This window comes from Onychostruthus taczanowskii, unplaced genomic scaffold, assembly GCF_017590055.1.
Source record: "Onychostruthus taczanowskii isolate IOZ18803 unplaced genomic scaffold, ASM1759005v1 scaffold193, whole genome shotgun sequence".
Classification (NCBI taxonomy): domain Eukaryota; kingdom Metazoa; phylum Chordata; class Aves; order Passeriformes; family Passeridae; genus Onychostruthus; species Onychostruthus taczanowskii.
In genome coordinates, this window is record NW_024499162.1 from 196,016 (window position 1) to 212,811 (window position 16,796).

General features: G+C 45.6%; 1 protein-coding gene across 1 annotated transcript in view; it reads left to right on the forward strand.

Annotated features, from left to right (window-relative positions):
* The window catches only part of RHOU (ras homolog family member U), a 7,436-nt gene extending 449 nt beyond the window's left edge, over positions 1-6,987 (forward strand). The window contains exons 2-4 of the mRNA XM_041402126.1: positions 1-184; positions 949-1,007; positions 4,006-6,987. Of these exons, the coding sequence (XP_041258060.1) occupies positions 1-184; positions 949-1,007; positions 4,006-4,461 (699 nt within the window). The 3' untranslated portion in view covers positions 4,462-6,987. The remainder of the gene's footprint in view (positions 185-948; positions 1,008-4,005) is intronic.
* Positions 6,988-16,796: the final 9,809 nt, after the last annotated feature.

The following is a 16,796-nucleotide window of genomic DNA, read 5'->3' on the forward strand; positions in this document are numbered from 1 at the left end:
TGCCGAGCGGCGGGGTCCGGGGCCGTGGCCGGAGCCGGGGCCGGAGTGGGGTCCGAGCCGCGGCGCAGCATCAAGTGCGTTCTGGTGGGGGACGGCGCGGTGGGGAAGACCAGCCTGGTAGTGAGCTACACCACGAACGGGTACCCCACCGAGTACATCCCCACCGCCTTCGACAACTTCTCCGGTAAGTGACCGGGGCGGCCGCGGGCACCGGGGCGGCGGGCGAGGGATTCTGCCGTCCTGGGGAGCGACGCGTCCTGCCGGTCCGGCCGTGGCTGCGCTGCACGGAGGGGGCGCGATGTCCAGGTTCGGTGATTCCAGTATGTATTTATGGGGAGCAGGGTTCCAGGAGCAGGACCGAGCTTGTCAGGCTGCTATCGCAGCCAGCAGCGCCGGCCGGTCTCCGGTGTAAAGGAGCCAGGCTGGCAGCGGGTGTCATGCCCGGCCGCGCGGCCAGAGCCGGGATTTAATTGGGAACCCTCCGGTGGAGAGCTTAGCGCTGTCGGGGACTTCGGAAGCGGCTGAAGGGCAGGTTTAAATACTCGCCTTGTCTCGCCCTTACAAAAGGGGGAGTCCAGGGGTTTCTCTGCTGTTCAGCGGGGCTTTTCATGTCCCGGGCTGAATGTGTGCGAGGAAGTAAAGCTAAACCCTTCTAGCCGGCGAATGTCCCAGACTGCCGGGCTAGCTCTCCGCGCTGCCTGCGGAGGACTTGTGCCGTCACTGCCTAACTCATCTCTTGTAGTAAAATTAATTGGAAAGCCCTGAAGGTCTTGTTTGTGTTAGTCCCTTCCAGCACTGCTAAGTTGTTAAATCTAAAAGAATTGAAGAAAAGGCTATCAGAACTGAGGGACAGTAAATCTTCCTTTTAAATTTTTTTTTTCTTTAACGGAAAACATGTAAAGTTGAATTCACCACAGTTTTCCTCCCTCCCTCCTTTCTCTCCAAAAGCTGTTGTGTCTGTCGATGGGAAGCCGGTGAGACTTCAGCTCTGTGACACAGCTGGTCAGGTCAGTGGAGCCACTTACTTGATTTAAGTGACAGCGGGAGGGGAGAAGTTGTTGCTGTTGTGCAAAGTAGTCCTGCAAATGACTTCATGGATTTGAAAGTATTCCCAGTGTTTGATCATGTTATTATCTGCTGTCGTTTTCACTGCTGCTTAAGTCACTGCTTTGCCTGTCTGTTCAAGGGTGGGGGATGTACAGTTTCTCCATAAAGGGGCTGGGCACAGGCTGCTGCTCTGCTGGCTCAAGCTGCAGCTCTGTTTAGCCTGACTAGAAAGGCTGAACATATTGGGGATTCAACGGCCACCTGGTTTTCTCTTTGAGTGGTTGTCACAGTCTTTATTTTTGCTAAATAACTGCGGGTTAAAGAATTAGGGTGTTCGGCATAAATGCATGCAAAGCAACCACAGCTGTAGGTGTCCAGAGACAGAGACTGTGTTTTTTGAATGGACAGAAGCTGGAGGGAGAAAAAAGTACTATTGGGTTGTCCGTGGAGGCTTCATGTTTGCCATTCCCACCCGTTTAGAAAGTGCTTCTGCTGCAAAGCTGAGGTTTCCTGTAATCTGCAGCCTGAAGATATGAGGGTGGCTGATGCCTCTCATCCCCTACTTTGCCTGATACATTAAAAAACCCATGTCTTACCATCTCAGGTTTTCTGGAAGACCCACGTTTGTACCACCCTGAGCAGTGTGTGCAACACTGCTTGCCAGGGGTCGAGGCTGGATAACCAAAAGTAGCCAAAAATATTTTGCTACCTCGCTGCATTTGAAAACAGTGGGAGTTAGGGTCTTGTGAAGATTTGTGGATCTAGGTCTATGCCTTCACCAAAACCATGCTGAAAAATCTCAGTGGTCTTAACATACAAACCTATTTAGATGAGTGGGTGCCCTACTTAGGAATGGGGTTTTAAGGGCTATGCAGTAGTAGACAGCAGTGTGCCCTACAAAACAGAGCTAAAATCCTACAAACAGCCTTCTGCAGGTAGTGATATGAAGTCAAACAGCATAACTATCCCATGATTTTGTATCCTCCTGAAGAGATGGGGTGGTACTGCAACAGTCTTGGCTGTGCATGTTCATATGCAGAGCATGGCAGGTGAAACTGGCATCAGGTGACAGCCTGTGAGCATGCAATGCCTGTGGAAAGGCAGCTGCAAGAGGGATGAACAGGTCCTGTCACCCCTTGCCTTCTCTGCCCTTAATGGTTAAGGTGTTTGCTCTGGTGGCCCAAGTGCAGCTGGATTGAGTAAAGTTACTGTCTTTAAAATGAAGGGGTTATCTAAACTGACAGAAATTGTCCTGAGTAAAAGATTCCTGAAAAGGAAGATACTTCAAGATACTTTGATAAAATGGCTGCTAAAATCTGGAGCTAAAAAAAGCTCTCCAGGCAGTGGGAAATTCTGTTTCAGCACCAGTAGCCCGAAGAGGTGTGGAATCCCTGCAGGCCATGTACCTACCATTGAAATGGCAGAAGTGTACTTAGGATATAAAGGGAATTGTTTCATCTTAGTAAAAACCTTTCAGATCTAGGGTTTGCTTCCAAACCTATTGAATTGAGCCCTGTTGAAGTTTCACATGTAGCAAGAAGAGGCAATTGTTTGCCTTTCTGCAAACAGCCCTGTTGTTCAGAGCAGCATCTCTCAGTAAATGTGGGTTTTTCTTGAGCTGAGTGGTGAGAGCCTGGTTTTCTCTGTGGCTCAATCTGACAATCAAGAGAGCTAATGAATCTTACTTTTTTGACATTTTTATAAATGTCTCTCTCAGAGATGCTGCTGCAAAAAATTCATGTGAGCAGAACAAGATTTCTGAGGCTTCCAGGGGGCTTTAAATTGCATATTCTGGGCCTCCAGAGGCTTTAAAGCAAAATTTCACATCTCAAAAATTAACATGCAGCTTGCAATTCATCAGTAAACTGAGAGATACGTTCAGCTTTATGTTTCTGTGCCTTTTCAATTCCAAGCATTTGAGAACATGGTCCATTTTAATTAAATGTCACTGCAGCTGAGGCAAATCCTTCCTGTTCAGGCTGCTACCCTGGTTTTATCCTGCTGTCAGCATAAAAGCAGTGTGCCTGGAGTAACCCTTGCTTCTAGCTGCATTCTTCCGTGAGGATCAACACACTTTTGTTACCATGAGGTGTTTGACTTTCTTGTGGCTGCGTCCTGAAGCTGAAAAAGGGCCTTGCTTTGCTGGAGTTTGCACTAAAAGAAAAAAAAAAAAAAACAAAAAAACAGAAGGGTAGTGCTGGGAGGCCCGTGTGCAGTTTGTTTGATGTGGCATGGGTGGGAGGGAAAGGTAAAGCTCCTACTCTATGCCATTGACATGTTAAGCCTGCACATTGTAAGTCATTATTGCTCCCATCAGATTTAAATCCCTGGGCACAATGGCAGGAAAATTATTCCCATATCCTGTAGGATGTTGCTAAGTAGTTACCAGTTTAAAAGCCGACTCCAGGAAAGGTACCCAGAAGGTACATATGCTGCTGCCTATCTGCTTTGCCCTTGCCCAGCTCTGTCAGCAGAACAGCTTTGATGTACACGGTGCTCCTCCTCAGGGCTACTCACTGACTCAGCCTGGAAGAGGTGGGTCTGGGGAAAGTGCTTTCTCCCTCTTCAGTTTGCGGCTTTCTGTGCCATAACCGCTTCCCACAGCTTTGCTTCTTTGCTGAAGTAGGGTAGAGGACCTGTGTACAAAGAGCAGAGGAAATATTTAAGCACTTGAAATAACCTGCAGCATTAGTTGGAAAATCTCAGATACATGTGGAAGCCACCACCTTTGTCCTGTGTGCCTGATGGTGGCAGGGTTCCCGCTGGCTGGCAGCCACAAGACCTCAGGCTGGGTACAGGTGGCTTCTGCTAGTGTCACACCTTGCTGAGTAGTCTGGGTGCTCATTTTGGGGTGCCTGTCAAGATGGCAGTGGCAGGTGGTATTCAGCTTCACCAAGGCTCAGGGCAGGCTAGATCTGCTCTTTCTATGGAGTGCTAACACAGTTTTGTTCTGTGCAGGATGAATTCGACAAGCTCAGGCCTCTATGCTACACCAACACGGACATTTTCCTGCTGTGCTTCAGCGTGGTGAGCCCTTCGTCCTTCCAGAACGTGAGTGAGAAGTGGGTTCCTGAAATTCGCTGCCACTGCCCCAAGGCACCCATTATTCTGGTTGGGACACAGTCAGACCTCCGGGAAGATGTCAAAGTCCTCATCGAGCTGGACAAGTGCAAAGAAAAGCCAGTCTCGGAGGAGGCTGCAAAGCTGTGTGCTGAGGAAATAAAAGCTGCATCCTACATCGAATGCTCCGCTTTGACTCAGAAAAACCTCAAGGAGGTCTTTGATGCAGCCATCGTGGCTGGTATTCAGTACTCGGATACCCAGCAGCAACCAAAGAAATCCAAATGTAGGACTCCAGACAAGATGAAAAACCTCTCCAAATCCTGGTGGAAAAAATACTGCTGTTTTGTATAGGGGCTGCAAGGACCTGAGTGCTGCTCTGAGGAAATCAATAGAGGCTATATTAGCTGAAATCTCAATTTGTGTCATCTTGAGTGTATAGCATAGATCTGTATGTATGTGTATATATTGCTACTGGATGACTCAGTTACCCTTTTGAGGATTGCAGCAGGATTCTTAGTTAAATAATTGCTATATATCAGGTCTGGCACTAATTTTGTGACCAGAACTTCTCATTAAGGAAAAAAAAGCACCATGTGTCTGTGAGCATAGAAGGATTTGTCCAAAGGATTCAACTTCTTCTGTTGTAAGGTGTATGTGATGGGGCGGAGCACAACAGAGGCCTTCACTGCCAGGGCTTTGCAGGAGGAACGCACAAGCAACGGTGGAAATGTAGAGCTCTGTACATGGACGATCAAAGGGAAAAATAACACTGTGCCTCCTAACTGACATTTGTAGCTTTAAAACCTCACTCCTGCTCTCTTTGTGTCTTCCCAAGCCAGTGCTCTTAGGGATCACTTTTAAAAGGGTATGCAAGAGGTGTAATCTATACTCAAATGCCATGGTTAAAAAGGTCATGGGTATACCTTCAGCTTGTGGTGAGGGAACCTAATCCCTTTTGGAGCTGACATGTCATGTGTTACCTCCTGACTTTCAGAAAGTCCTTTCTGTCCTCCTTTCCCAGGAAGCCGAGTGGAAGCCCAAAAACATGGCTGAGCTTTTCACTCTCTACCTTGAGCAGTGGTGATTTCCTCTGTGTTTTTGCAGACATGACGACAGTTCATCTATTTCAGCTCAAAGGAATGTAAATACTGTTGTGTCGGGGTTTTAATTTTTTTTTTTTTAAGCGATGTAACAAATACCTGTGCAGCACCATATAAACTACATCTGGTTTAAAATTTTCAGCCAAGAATTTCAGGATGCCCCTTTACCTTTTAAGGCTGCTAAACAAATAACAAATCAGGCAGATGGAGATTTATAACAAACTGGACTCTAGAAACTGAGGCTGCTGCGTCCTTTTCGTGATGCTGTTTCCAACCAAGTTAATGTTTCCCTTCTAAAGGCAACAGTCACTTGTGTTTGAATCTTGTCCAAGCTCATAGTTGTGAAATTGTCTGAGGCCATCCCCAAAATGTAACTGATAATTCTTTTTTTTTTTTCCAGATCAGTCCAACAGATTAATTGAAATGTGCCTAAAATGTAGCTGAGGGATGAACATAGAGCTGAGTGTGACCTGTTCTCTGACTGAATCTGGTTCTTACTGAGCTCTAAGCTTGATTGCAGTTCTAGTGAGTTCAGGAGACCCAAATGATAATGTGACTCTCTGCAAGGATCAGTGTTTAAACCTGTTCTGCAGAGCACATTTCGTTTGTGTCTGTCTGTCTTTTTAGGGCCACAATTACTTTTTTCCCTCCCCTAGATAGTTCAAGATCAAATTATACTTCTTTTTTTTTCCCTTTGGCCCTAGCCTTGAAGTGACCTTTGCCTTATTCTTAAACTAAACTGTAGTGACAGAAGGCCAGAACCTTTTTTCATGAGAAATGAATCAGTGTCTGATACAAAGAACTGTGGAGGCTGTTTGAGTTGATAAAGCTGACCACAGTTTACCTCCTGGCCCATTAAGGAAAATGACACTATGTAAATGGATTCTGGGCTATTGGCATAGGCTCCACAGACAGTATTTTTTCCTCTCTACATAAGAATGAGTGCAGAGTGGGTAATGTTCCATCACTGAAAACTTGAAAATGGGATGGAAATCTTTACCTAGGGCTTAATTCAATAAAAATATGTTGGCTTCTGCACTGGAAGAGTCTGGAAAAACAGTTTCCATAGCACAGAAGCTGGATGCATTTGACTTGGTTGCATCTGGTTGGTAATGGTTTAATGCTTACTGAAGTTAACATCTGAGCCTTTATATTTCTTACTCAAATGCTTTGACGGGATTGCAGATATGCAGTCGCACCAACATCTTGGAGAAAAACAAAGCTAGATTTCTCCTGGGTGCTTTGCTTCCCTGTAAAAAACGGTCTCGGTCGCTCAAAAATGTGTGTTTGAGGAGGAGACAGGCTTGAATCTGAGCAGCTTCCATTTACAAGAATAACAGAATTTCCTCTGCAAGATAATACTGCTTGGTATCATGCTGAACTGGAAGCAGTAGGTTATACTTTATAAGCAGCCTGTTCCATAGTCTGGAGTAGCATTACTTTTGAATGTAGCCAGCTGTGACTGTTTCTGAAGATGTGATTTATATACAACTTGTTATAGCCCTTTACTAGGTGTGTGTAAACTGAGGTCTAATAACTCTATGGATATTGCTCTACGTGGGGCTACACAGGGTCTAGGTTTTAGAAATCTTACTTTTAAAATTACCAGTATTTTACAAGCATAAATGAGGGGGAGACGCCTCTATGTAGTCTATAATCTGATGTGCCTTATAAAAAAAACTCTCTTCTGTTTTCTAAGTGTAGGCTATATTCCAAAAGAAATATTTCATGTGAGAATGATATAAATGAGGTATTTGGAAATAAATTCTGACCTGTGTATGTGTCTGCCTGTGCTGCTTGCTCGAGGAGGCTGGAGGGCAATCTCTTGGCTGTGCACTGTGCTAATACCCAGCAAAATACTGGGACTGCACTCCCAGTGCCCCAGCAAAAGGCCTCGGCCCAGAAAATACAGCCTTTTCCCTGCACTGCCTCATCCCCAGGGGGCTGGGCTGGGTGGGAACAATGGCCAGCTGGGGGTACAATGGCCAGCTTTCTGTCTCCCTGCCAACACAGCATCTTGCTGTGGCCCTGTGAGGCGTGGACAAGCTCATTGTGCCTGGCCCAGAAAGTGGGGTGAGTGGCAGGGAGCACAGCATAACTGGGGTGTTTTGCCTGCTGCATGTTGTGCCATAGGTGTCCTGGGGGAGCCAGAGGGCATTTTTGGAAAAGCCCTCTGTGGTGCCAAAATGGAGCCTTCTCCATTTTGGCACCACAGGTTTTGTCACTCCTTTCTGGGTCCTGTCCCTCATGCCAGGGCCAAGGCGAGTGAGGTTTGTGATTGTTTGTGCCCAGGAGCTGGATGACTGTGGCACAGAAGCCTTTCCCCTTCGATGCCATTGTGTTAGCCGAGCGGGGAACAGCATCTAGACCTCCAGGCATTCCCACGGATCCAGTGTCCTGCTCCAAAACTGCTCCAGAGAGGGAGCTTTGCTCTGGACCATCCGAGGTTTGTAAACTGTCCCCATTGTGTTTGTTTGTCTGGGAGCTGAGAGGAGCAGGCATGCTGGGGATGGCATACCAGGTTGCCCTCCCATGCCAACTGTCTCTTGGGTTATAAGGCCAAGGCATTTTCAACCATGGGAATGCACACAAGCTGCACAAAGTAGAGGAATGAGATCAATACACAGTTCCTCTTTCTCATGGTTGATTCCTCAGTGGAACAAAGCCTTGGCTTCTTCTCTTTGTTAAGTGCCAGGCTGGGCACTGCTGGGAGGCTGGTTCACCTCGTGGTGCCTGCAGCACAGTGGCCCTGCCTGAGAGCCCAGCCTGCCAGCAGGCTCCTTTCTGGTGACACCTGGTGTTGGGTCACCAATGCCCTTGCTGGTGCCTTTGGAGAATTGCTTCCATGGGGTTCCTGTGCTGCAGGGAGTAGAGTTGGGGTGTGCTGGCTGGAGACCAAGTCACCCCACCTTTGCATGCTGACTTTGCAGGGGAAGGGGCTGTGTTAGCTTAGAGTCTAGAACCTGCTGTTGCCAAATCCTGGCACAAAAATCCCTCTGCTACCTGTGGGGCTTTGATTTTCTGCTGAGGCGGGCTGCTGTCTTGTGCATCTGGACAAGGCTGAGGCAGTTCAGGTCATCCTTTACCCCACTGTGACTTTGTGCCTGGGTGTGCTGCTGTGATCAAAGGGCTCCCTCAGCTGAAGGAGTTCAGATACTGGATGGGCTGGCAGCTGAGGCTGATAAGGGCATACTGAAGTAAGCCCACTGTACTTAAGGTTTCCCAGAAATGCTGAAATAGCTGATGGTTTGTGAAGAAGTTAGTTATTAGTTTGGATAGAAATTCCCAAGAGAGGACTTTGTTTTCTTTCATACAAAATTAAACTGCTAGGAAAAGTACAAGTTTTTTTTATTAATGGAGAAAAAAGTCACTTTTACCATTTCCCTCCCTGTGTTTAGTGGATTGGAGATACTTCTAGGGTAGGATTGAAGGTTGACTAGAGCTGAGACATTGATAAATGTGACAGTTTGTCCTTACAAGGTGCCTGTAGGGTCACTTCACCACAATCTTAATTTGCTTTTGATTTTCTTTCTGGACACCAGTTGCTGACCACAGAGAGGGGGGCACTGCTGCAGGAGACAGGGTTTTTGTATGACCACATGGAGCTGACCTGATGTTGTCATATGTATTATGCTTAAACACTGAACCTTGCTGAAGCATGTGAGTGCCCCTACAATTGAGCAACCTTTCTGAGCTCTAGTAATTGATGTGCTCAGGGTTTTGTACAGAAGAGATCTCAACTTCTGCCTTTAGTGTTACCCTGGCGTGCAGCAAGGTGAGGGGAGAGGAAAAACACCTGCTCAGGAGAGAGTGAGACATTATAAACCTCAGGAGAGATGGTAGAGGGACTCTGGGGCAAGGGGGAGTGATAGACACTACTTTTACCTACTTTAGTCATAAGCAGATTAAAAGGGCAATTAGAGGAATGCATGAGGAAATGAACAGCCCCAAGGAGGTCTGTTAGGTATTAAAATACAGCCTTTTCTTGGGAAGTCTCAAAGCTGTGGATAGCTGGAAGCTGGGAGGAAAAATCACTGTACACAATAGAGAAAAATCACTCAGCATTTGCTTGGTTCTTACATTCTCTCCTTAAGCATCTGTGCTGACTAGAGACAGGATGTGGAGTGAGGGGAACCTCTTGCATCAATCAGCCTGTCTGTCCCAGTCTATTTAATGTTTTTGAAAGAGCAGGATGGGTTTCAGGCCAGCAGCAGGGCCTCAAGATCCTGAACCCTTAGCTTCCCACATTGCTGGTAGCCAGCAGGAAAATATAATGGTTAGGCTTGTTCATTACCCTGTTAGTGCAGTCCTTTATGTATAACCTGGGGAGCAAGCAGTTGTGTAATCCAATGAATTTTACCATCTGAGGCAGAGTATTCTTCAGCACTGATAATTTATTTCTCTGCAGTTTTAACAGGATGAATAGATCAGTGATGTGTATGAAAAAAGGCATAAAGCCTCAGCTTGGAGCAGCTTTTTATTCAGCAAGGGAAATGTGTCTAGAGAAGGAAGTGTGGGGAGCAGCCCTGCTGATCTGCAAGGGACTGTGCCAATCTGAGGAACTCTCCTGGCTGAAGGTGACCTGTGTCCGACACTCTAGTGTTGAAGAGTGTCCCTAGGTATCCCTTGTTCCCTAGGTCTGTGCATTTCGGTTGGATCCTGATATTATTTGGAGGCAAAGGAGGAATCATTTCACGCAGGTCAGCAGAGTTGCAGACCTGTAAAACTTTATGTAGCCTGAAAAAGACTCAAGCAGGAATCCCTGTTGAGCTTCTGGCACTGCAGGTACACTTGTAATGACATTGCCTCTCTGTGGTACTTTCACCCTGGCTTCACTAGGAGGGAGGAATATTGATCCTGTCTGCTGCTCAGACTTTTGCTGGTCTCTCTGGTCCCCTGGGATGAATCTCCCACATACTGATCTGATGTTTCTCACTCCTGGTCTACAACTCATTCAGTTAACTCCAATTTTCTAAAGCCCTTCTCTCTGGGTGGGTAACATAAGCAGCAGTGGCTGATTTGGGTTAATATAGATGGGATAAATATGACATGGGATAAAGCATGGTCCTTGTCTGTCTGTCATTGTGTTTGAGGGTCCCCAGGATGAGGGAAGAGATGAGAATCTTGACTCCATGTTTCAGAAGGCAGATTTATTATGATATGATATGATATTATATTATATTGCTATGCTGAAACTATACTAAAAAGAACAGAGAGAAAGGATCCATCAGAAAGCTAGGAAGGAATGGAATGAATAATAAAAACCAGTGACTCTCAGAGAGTCTGACACAGCTGGACCATGATTGATCATTAAGTAGAAGCAACTCACATGGACCAGTAAAAGATGCACCTGTTGCATTCCACAGCAGCAGATAATTATTGTTTTTCTTTTCCTCTGAGGCTTCTCAGGAGAAAAAAATCCTCGCAAAGAGATTTTCACAAAATATCATGGTGACACTTGTCCAGACAGCTGCTGCTTTTCCTATCATGATGGAACACCCCTGTCCGTGTCTGCCCGGGGCTCTCTGTGGCCACCTGGCCTGTGTGCCTGGTCATAGAATCACTTAGACTGGAAAAGATTTTTAAGATCAAGTTTAACCATTAACCCAGCACTGCCACATGTACCACTAAACCCTGTCCCTAAGTGCCACATCTGCATGTCTTTTACATTACTCCAGGGCTGGTGACTCCACTACTTCCCTGGGAGGCCTCTTCCATTGATGCCAGCCCATGAGATGCTTGTTAACAGTAGCAGAAAACAAGTTCAAAGCAAAAGTCTGACTTTTATATTTGACATTTCCATTTTCAAGTTGCTGATGGGGTGAGAACTGCATGCATGGTGTCCTGCCATTTGTCCTGGCAGGCACTTGATCCTCTGTGGTTCAGCAGGGATAATAGCACCATAAAACAGCTGTACCGTTTTCATCTGCCCCTTCACTTGATAGTCTTCACTTCATAGTCTTACAGTAGAGGAATGCTGAACAAGATTTATCTGAGGGCAGTGCTTGGACTATAGCCCCTGCTCCTCACGCTCTCTTTCCACAGCCACCCCTTCCTTGCATTCCCCTAGGCAATTTTCTTATTTATTTTTAATTCAAAACGTCATGTCGCCCAAAGCCTGGTGCTCAGCATTTTTCTGCTGCCTGTGTCCCATTCTTCCATCTTTTGAGCTCTGTCATAGCCTTTCCACATTTTAATTACAAGCTCAGCAGTCTTCAGGCTTCCCTGTTCCTCAGGGCTGAGAAAAACCATTCCTTTTATTTTCTGCTGGTTTTCGCATAATCTTCTACAACCCACCCGGGTGAATCTGGGGAGATGACTGGCAGCGTGTTGCAGAGCAAAGAATGAAGAAGATTGAGTTGTGATAGTGAAGGGTAAAGTCCCTAAGTCTTTCCTGCTGCTCACTGTTGTGGTGGTGATAAGGCTGCTCCGAATGCGGGGGCGGCTGTTGACTTCTCGGGGTGAGGGTTCCTGTATCTGCTGGGATACAGGCAGAGCCCTGGCCATTTTCAAAGGGCTTTGAAGTACCCTCTGACAGTCTCCTCTAGGAGATAAGAGATTGCAGGGAGAGGAAGGTGTTCCTGGAAACAGCTTTTAACAGCACGTATGTTTATCTAGGCTGGGTAACCGAGAAGGAGGCCAAAACCTAGGCTGCAGACACCTGAGAAGATAAGCAGGGATTTAAGCAGAAAATGCAAAGTGATGCCAAACCTTGGGGTTCCAAAGTTTAAATCAATCAGTTTTCTAGCATCTGACTCAAGCCTGCAATTGAACGAGGTATTCGTGGGTACATCCCTCCCTCTCTCATCCTTTCAGTATCTGCATGGAGCTGTTACTCATGGATTTGCCTTCTCCCTCACGGACGTGGCTGTTGCTTCTCGTGTGGTTGCACAGGACAGCCAGGCCAGAGGTCCCACACCTCTGGGTGTAGAGAAGTATTATGTTAAAACATATTTGCTTTTATTTGTTTCAAACAGAGCTCCCGTTCATTCCACACATCATCTCTAGCTCCAGCATTGTAGGAGGTGGTGATGGGCAGTTTACAGGTAAACAGCTGGCCAGATGACCAGGAAAATGTCACAGTGACTCGGCTGACTGCCTTCTCTGTTTTGTAAACCACTATTGTGTTTGCTTTTTTCCTCCTCAGCTGAAGAGTCACAGCTTTTATATAACATCTCCTGACAGAAGAGTTTCTCCATCCTCTCAGTCATTTTGTCTGCTGTCCCCTTGGGTCTTCCCTAGCCCCGCCATCCCAGTCCTGAAGGGCAGAGAGCAGAGCTGCAGGCCAAGTCTATAATCCCATGTTTTGTTCTTCAGCACTCTTCCTGGTACTGCCCAGTATTTTACTGGTGGTGTTTCAACAAGTTTTGGCGTTGAACCTTATCCAAAATTTTCTGGAAATACAGCCTTCCTGTCCCTGAGGCCTCCCTTATCCCCAAAAAATGCCTTTACCCCATAGAACAGCAGAAGCTTTCCAGCAGCATTTCCCTTCAGAGAAGACAGACTGGCACTTTCCCAACAGACCATATTGTCCATGTTGTCCATTATGTTACTATTGTAGTATCTACTCTCTGTGTGAACATATGGGACAGATCTGTTGTGAGAGTGCTACCAGCAAGGAGAAACTGCCCAGGGGTGCTTTCTGATTCAGAATTTTAATGGATCTATGATCTTGACAAATATGAAAGTCAAATGACTGCTTTCTGCATCATCCCCTCCATCAGGAGGACACAGATAGTGAAAATTTCCTACTGCACCACTGTACCATGAGGCTCCAGTACCCTTGGCCAAGACTTTCAGGTGTGACAAAAGTCTTTGCCACTTTGGTAGGTAGCTCACCAGGGATTGTTCAATAGTTTCACTGATCACTGACCCCATGGAAATCAAGTCCCTTTATCATTATTCCAAGTCTGATTGCATTAATCTCTTGCTGCATTTTGCCTTTAAGAGGCCACAAATTTTTTGTGGTGCCTGCGGTAGGAGGCAGAGCAGCAGTACAAAATAATGTTCTCCTGCTGAAATGCTTTGAGAAAGAGGTCTTCATGTCCTTCTTCAAAGTATAACTTAAACTTATCTTGACTCACTGGACAAATATTTTGTGCAGGACATGCCATTTGCCCAGTTAGAATGGATACTCATTACATTTTGTAAAAATGTTGAAACTGTTCCCATCACAAATTTGGCACTTGTGCAAATATGACACTTATGCTGGCAACCCAGAGAGCAGATTTGGCCTAGTAATTTCAAAATATTCCTCATTTTCTGGGAGATTGTGATCCCAGATTTTCAGCAATACATAACTGCTGTTGCTTGACTTCAGGCAATGGGACATTTGATATACTGTTGCTCTAGGCCAGGAAACAATGGAGAATGATATTATTATAGCTGCTGCCTTTAGCAGGAAAATGCAAAAGCAGCAAGTTGGATTCTAACCTGATTTTTTAAGAGGTGGAACTTCCCCTTTTTGCATTGGAAGCTTGCTGTCAGGATGCAGACAGCAGCCTAGGGATGTGATCAGGCATTTTACCTTTGTGAATCCAGAGAAGCAACTGTTACATTCATCACTTTTGGGAGAAAACCATAAAAATACTGATGAGAAACAATGGACAGGAGGCAGTCAGCAAGCCTGACGATTGAAGGATGCCTTGATAAGCACCATTATTGTTAGGGAACCAGGCCAGCTTTTTGTAGTTCTTCATCTGAAGGATCAGCTAAAGCAGTCACTAAACCCCTTTAAAGTGCCACAAATCCATCCAAATTGAAACCAGGTGGTTCTGACTGGAGGCTGCATTTGCCAGTAAAGTTTTGGGGTGTGAGCGAGGACTGGCTGACCAGGAAGCAGCCCCAGATCCTCATTGATCTGCCACAGTTCAAAGTGAATCCACTTGTCCCAGCAGCTTTCTTATGGGTCCTTTGAGTCACTTTTCTGTACAGGTGGGGTCTTAACATTTATGAGGCTTGAGATGTTGACCTATGCTTTGGATGCAGAATACCACAGAGGAGAGAGTGGTGGAAGAAATGGAAGTGGCATTGGGCAGGGTCTGGGCTGCAACCAAGCAGTGGCTTGGGACTGCTGGGGCTCTTCACAGTCCTGATGTTGTAATTTCTGTAATGAACAGGATAAAAAGGTGTTTGAGGCTAGGAAGTGCTAGATCCTAGGGTTCTGATTTAACACAAGCCCCATTTGCTCTGTAGTCCAACCTACCAGCGTCAGAGGCGTGTTTCCTCTGGAGAACAGCAGTTACTGTGCAGGTTCCTATTAACTTTCCTCCAACACTTTGTATTTCTCACCCAAGCATTTATGTTTCTGATGATTAGGAATAAAGGTGACAAAAATATAGCACATTCTGGTATTTACAAATAGCTTTGTCTCCCTGAGTTGATCAGAGTGGAGGTTCTCAGGACATATTGTTCATAAAATCCCTATAATAGAAGGGCTTGACATTGCTCTTTTTCCCCCCGTTTCTCTTTTCTTATTCCCAAGAGCAATAATCCAGGTTGATCATTTCCCTGGATGCTGCAACTAGGCTGGAACTTCTGTTTCATGGACAGTTCCATTGCCTCCCGCAGATCTCCACAGCTGAAACACGTCGCCTCTCAAAAGTGAACACTCAAGTGGGAAAATGTGTAATAAATGGAATGGTGGCATTGATGGTGCTCATTTGGAAAAGGAGACAATCTCCTTTGTTTGCACTACCACATGTTAACGGGTGAAGCATCTGCAAAGTTTGCTCAATAAAGCTGGTGCTGGATTTGTCTCCATTGCCTAGAAAATCCTCTTTAATCTTGTAAAATGCTATCTCTGTAATAAGACGTATATCATGACCTCCATCACTTTGCTTTTCCCCCTCTATTGTCTTGATCCGATGTGGTGCCAATTTGCAAATATTTAGCAGGATTAAAGCGTTAGGTTTGTGTGAGGGGGAGTAGCATCATGCAATGTGAAGAGAAAAAGAAGTGACAGAATTTATTGACTAAATATGCTTCCAGACACTTTTTATTCAACACTTAAAGTCTTTTGGTTTTACTTCCCTTCCAGCAAGCTTTGCACCCAGGCAATTCATGCCTCCACTTTTTTTATAGCTGCTAATAAAAATTAGATGTTGTTCGGTCCTTTTGGGCTGCATTTTGACACAAATAAAAACCTGATTTATCTGCGATCCATTTGGCAATGCTTAGAGGTGGGATTTCTAAGCTCTTTATGGATAGCTTAGAAAGGCCTTAGGTTTGTGTGCTTTTCTAAGCAAGCAGATGGGGCTGCTTATGTGAAGAGAAGGAGAGTTTAGGTGAAATGAAGAGGGAGAGAGGTGGGATTTTGCCTTTGCAGTCTGGTGCTTTGGCCTGCAGACTCAGGTCCCAAATCTGCTCCCAGTTACACATTGTGTAACTCTAAAATAACTTGATTTACAGCAGCCCGCTCTGGATTTAACTTGGTGTAATTGATGGCAGAGTCTGGTCCTTATTCATTCTGCACCCAGCCAGTTTAAAGGGTCAGGGAAAATATCTGAGGAACAGAACTGCCTTTGATCTTTGGTTTAATATTTCTGCTATGTTTTACATACACAAGGAGCTATCATGGCCTTTTGCTAAGAATTGTTCAGCAAGAAGAGATGTGAAGTAGTCCCTTTGGTCGTGAGGAAGCTCTGGAGTGAATAAAGTGTAAAGTAGAAATGGGTGAAAGAAGAAGATGGATTTCTCCTGCTGTTATTCCCACTAATAAGGCTATATACAGGTAAACAAAAATGGTTAGTGAATACACAGCCTCTTTTTTAGATCTTTTCCTTTGAAATTGTTAGTCTGCGGTGACAGAGAAAATGACATTGTGAACACCAAAACTGTCACTGTAATACATAGTGGGGTGGTTGTACCCAAGAATTCACGTTTGCCAGCATATACATATATATATATATACAATGTGCAGTCATTATTCTAAGTACAGTGGAGGGGGGCGGAGGGGTGGAAAAAGACATTTCAGTTTCCTGCTTGCACATGCTAACTTTTGTGACATCGGTGGTGATATTTAATTTCCTCACTGTCCCAGAATGTAACAGGAAGTGTCAAGAGGGTTACAGAGAGGTGATACACATATCTGCAACATCTGCTCCAGATATTCACCAGGGCCCAGCTAATAAGTTGTATTTGATGCTATCTGAGCATAACTTGCTTTTCTTCTTTGCTTTGCAACTCACCTGTAGCAAAACAACGGATGGAGACTTGAGAGGTGTTTTCAACACCTTATGAGAAGCTATGCAGCGTGGCTTTCCCAGCATGCCAGCAGCTCGGGTTTTCCTTTGGATCCTCTTCAAGTCAAGTTATCAGCCATGCAGAGCAACCAGTGGTCAGAGGGTCAAGAGTAACCCTTAGGGACTGATTTAACAGGCTTCAAGGTATTCCCTTTATCCAGCACGTCTCCAGGCCAGGCAGACTGTAGTGGCCACTATGTGTTTTGAGGCATCAAAGAGGACTGAAAATCTCTGTTAGGATTTCGTTCTCTAACTCTGTTAAAGTCGGGTGCAGATTGTGCAAATAATTTTGTAATGGTCCAAGGGCTCAGCAAGGCGGGAGCAAACATGAGGTGGGAAGGAA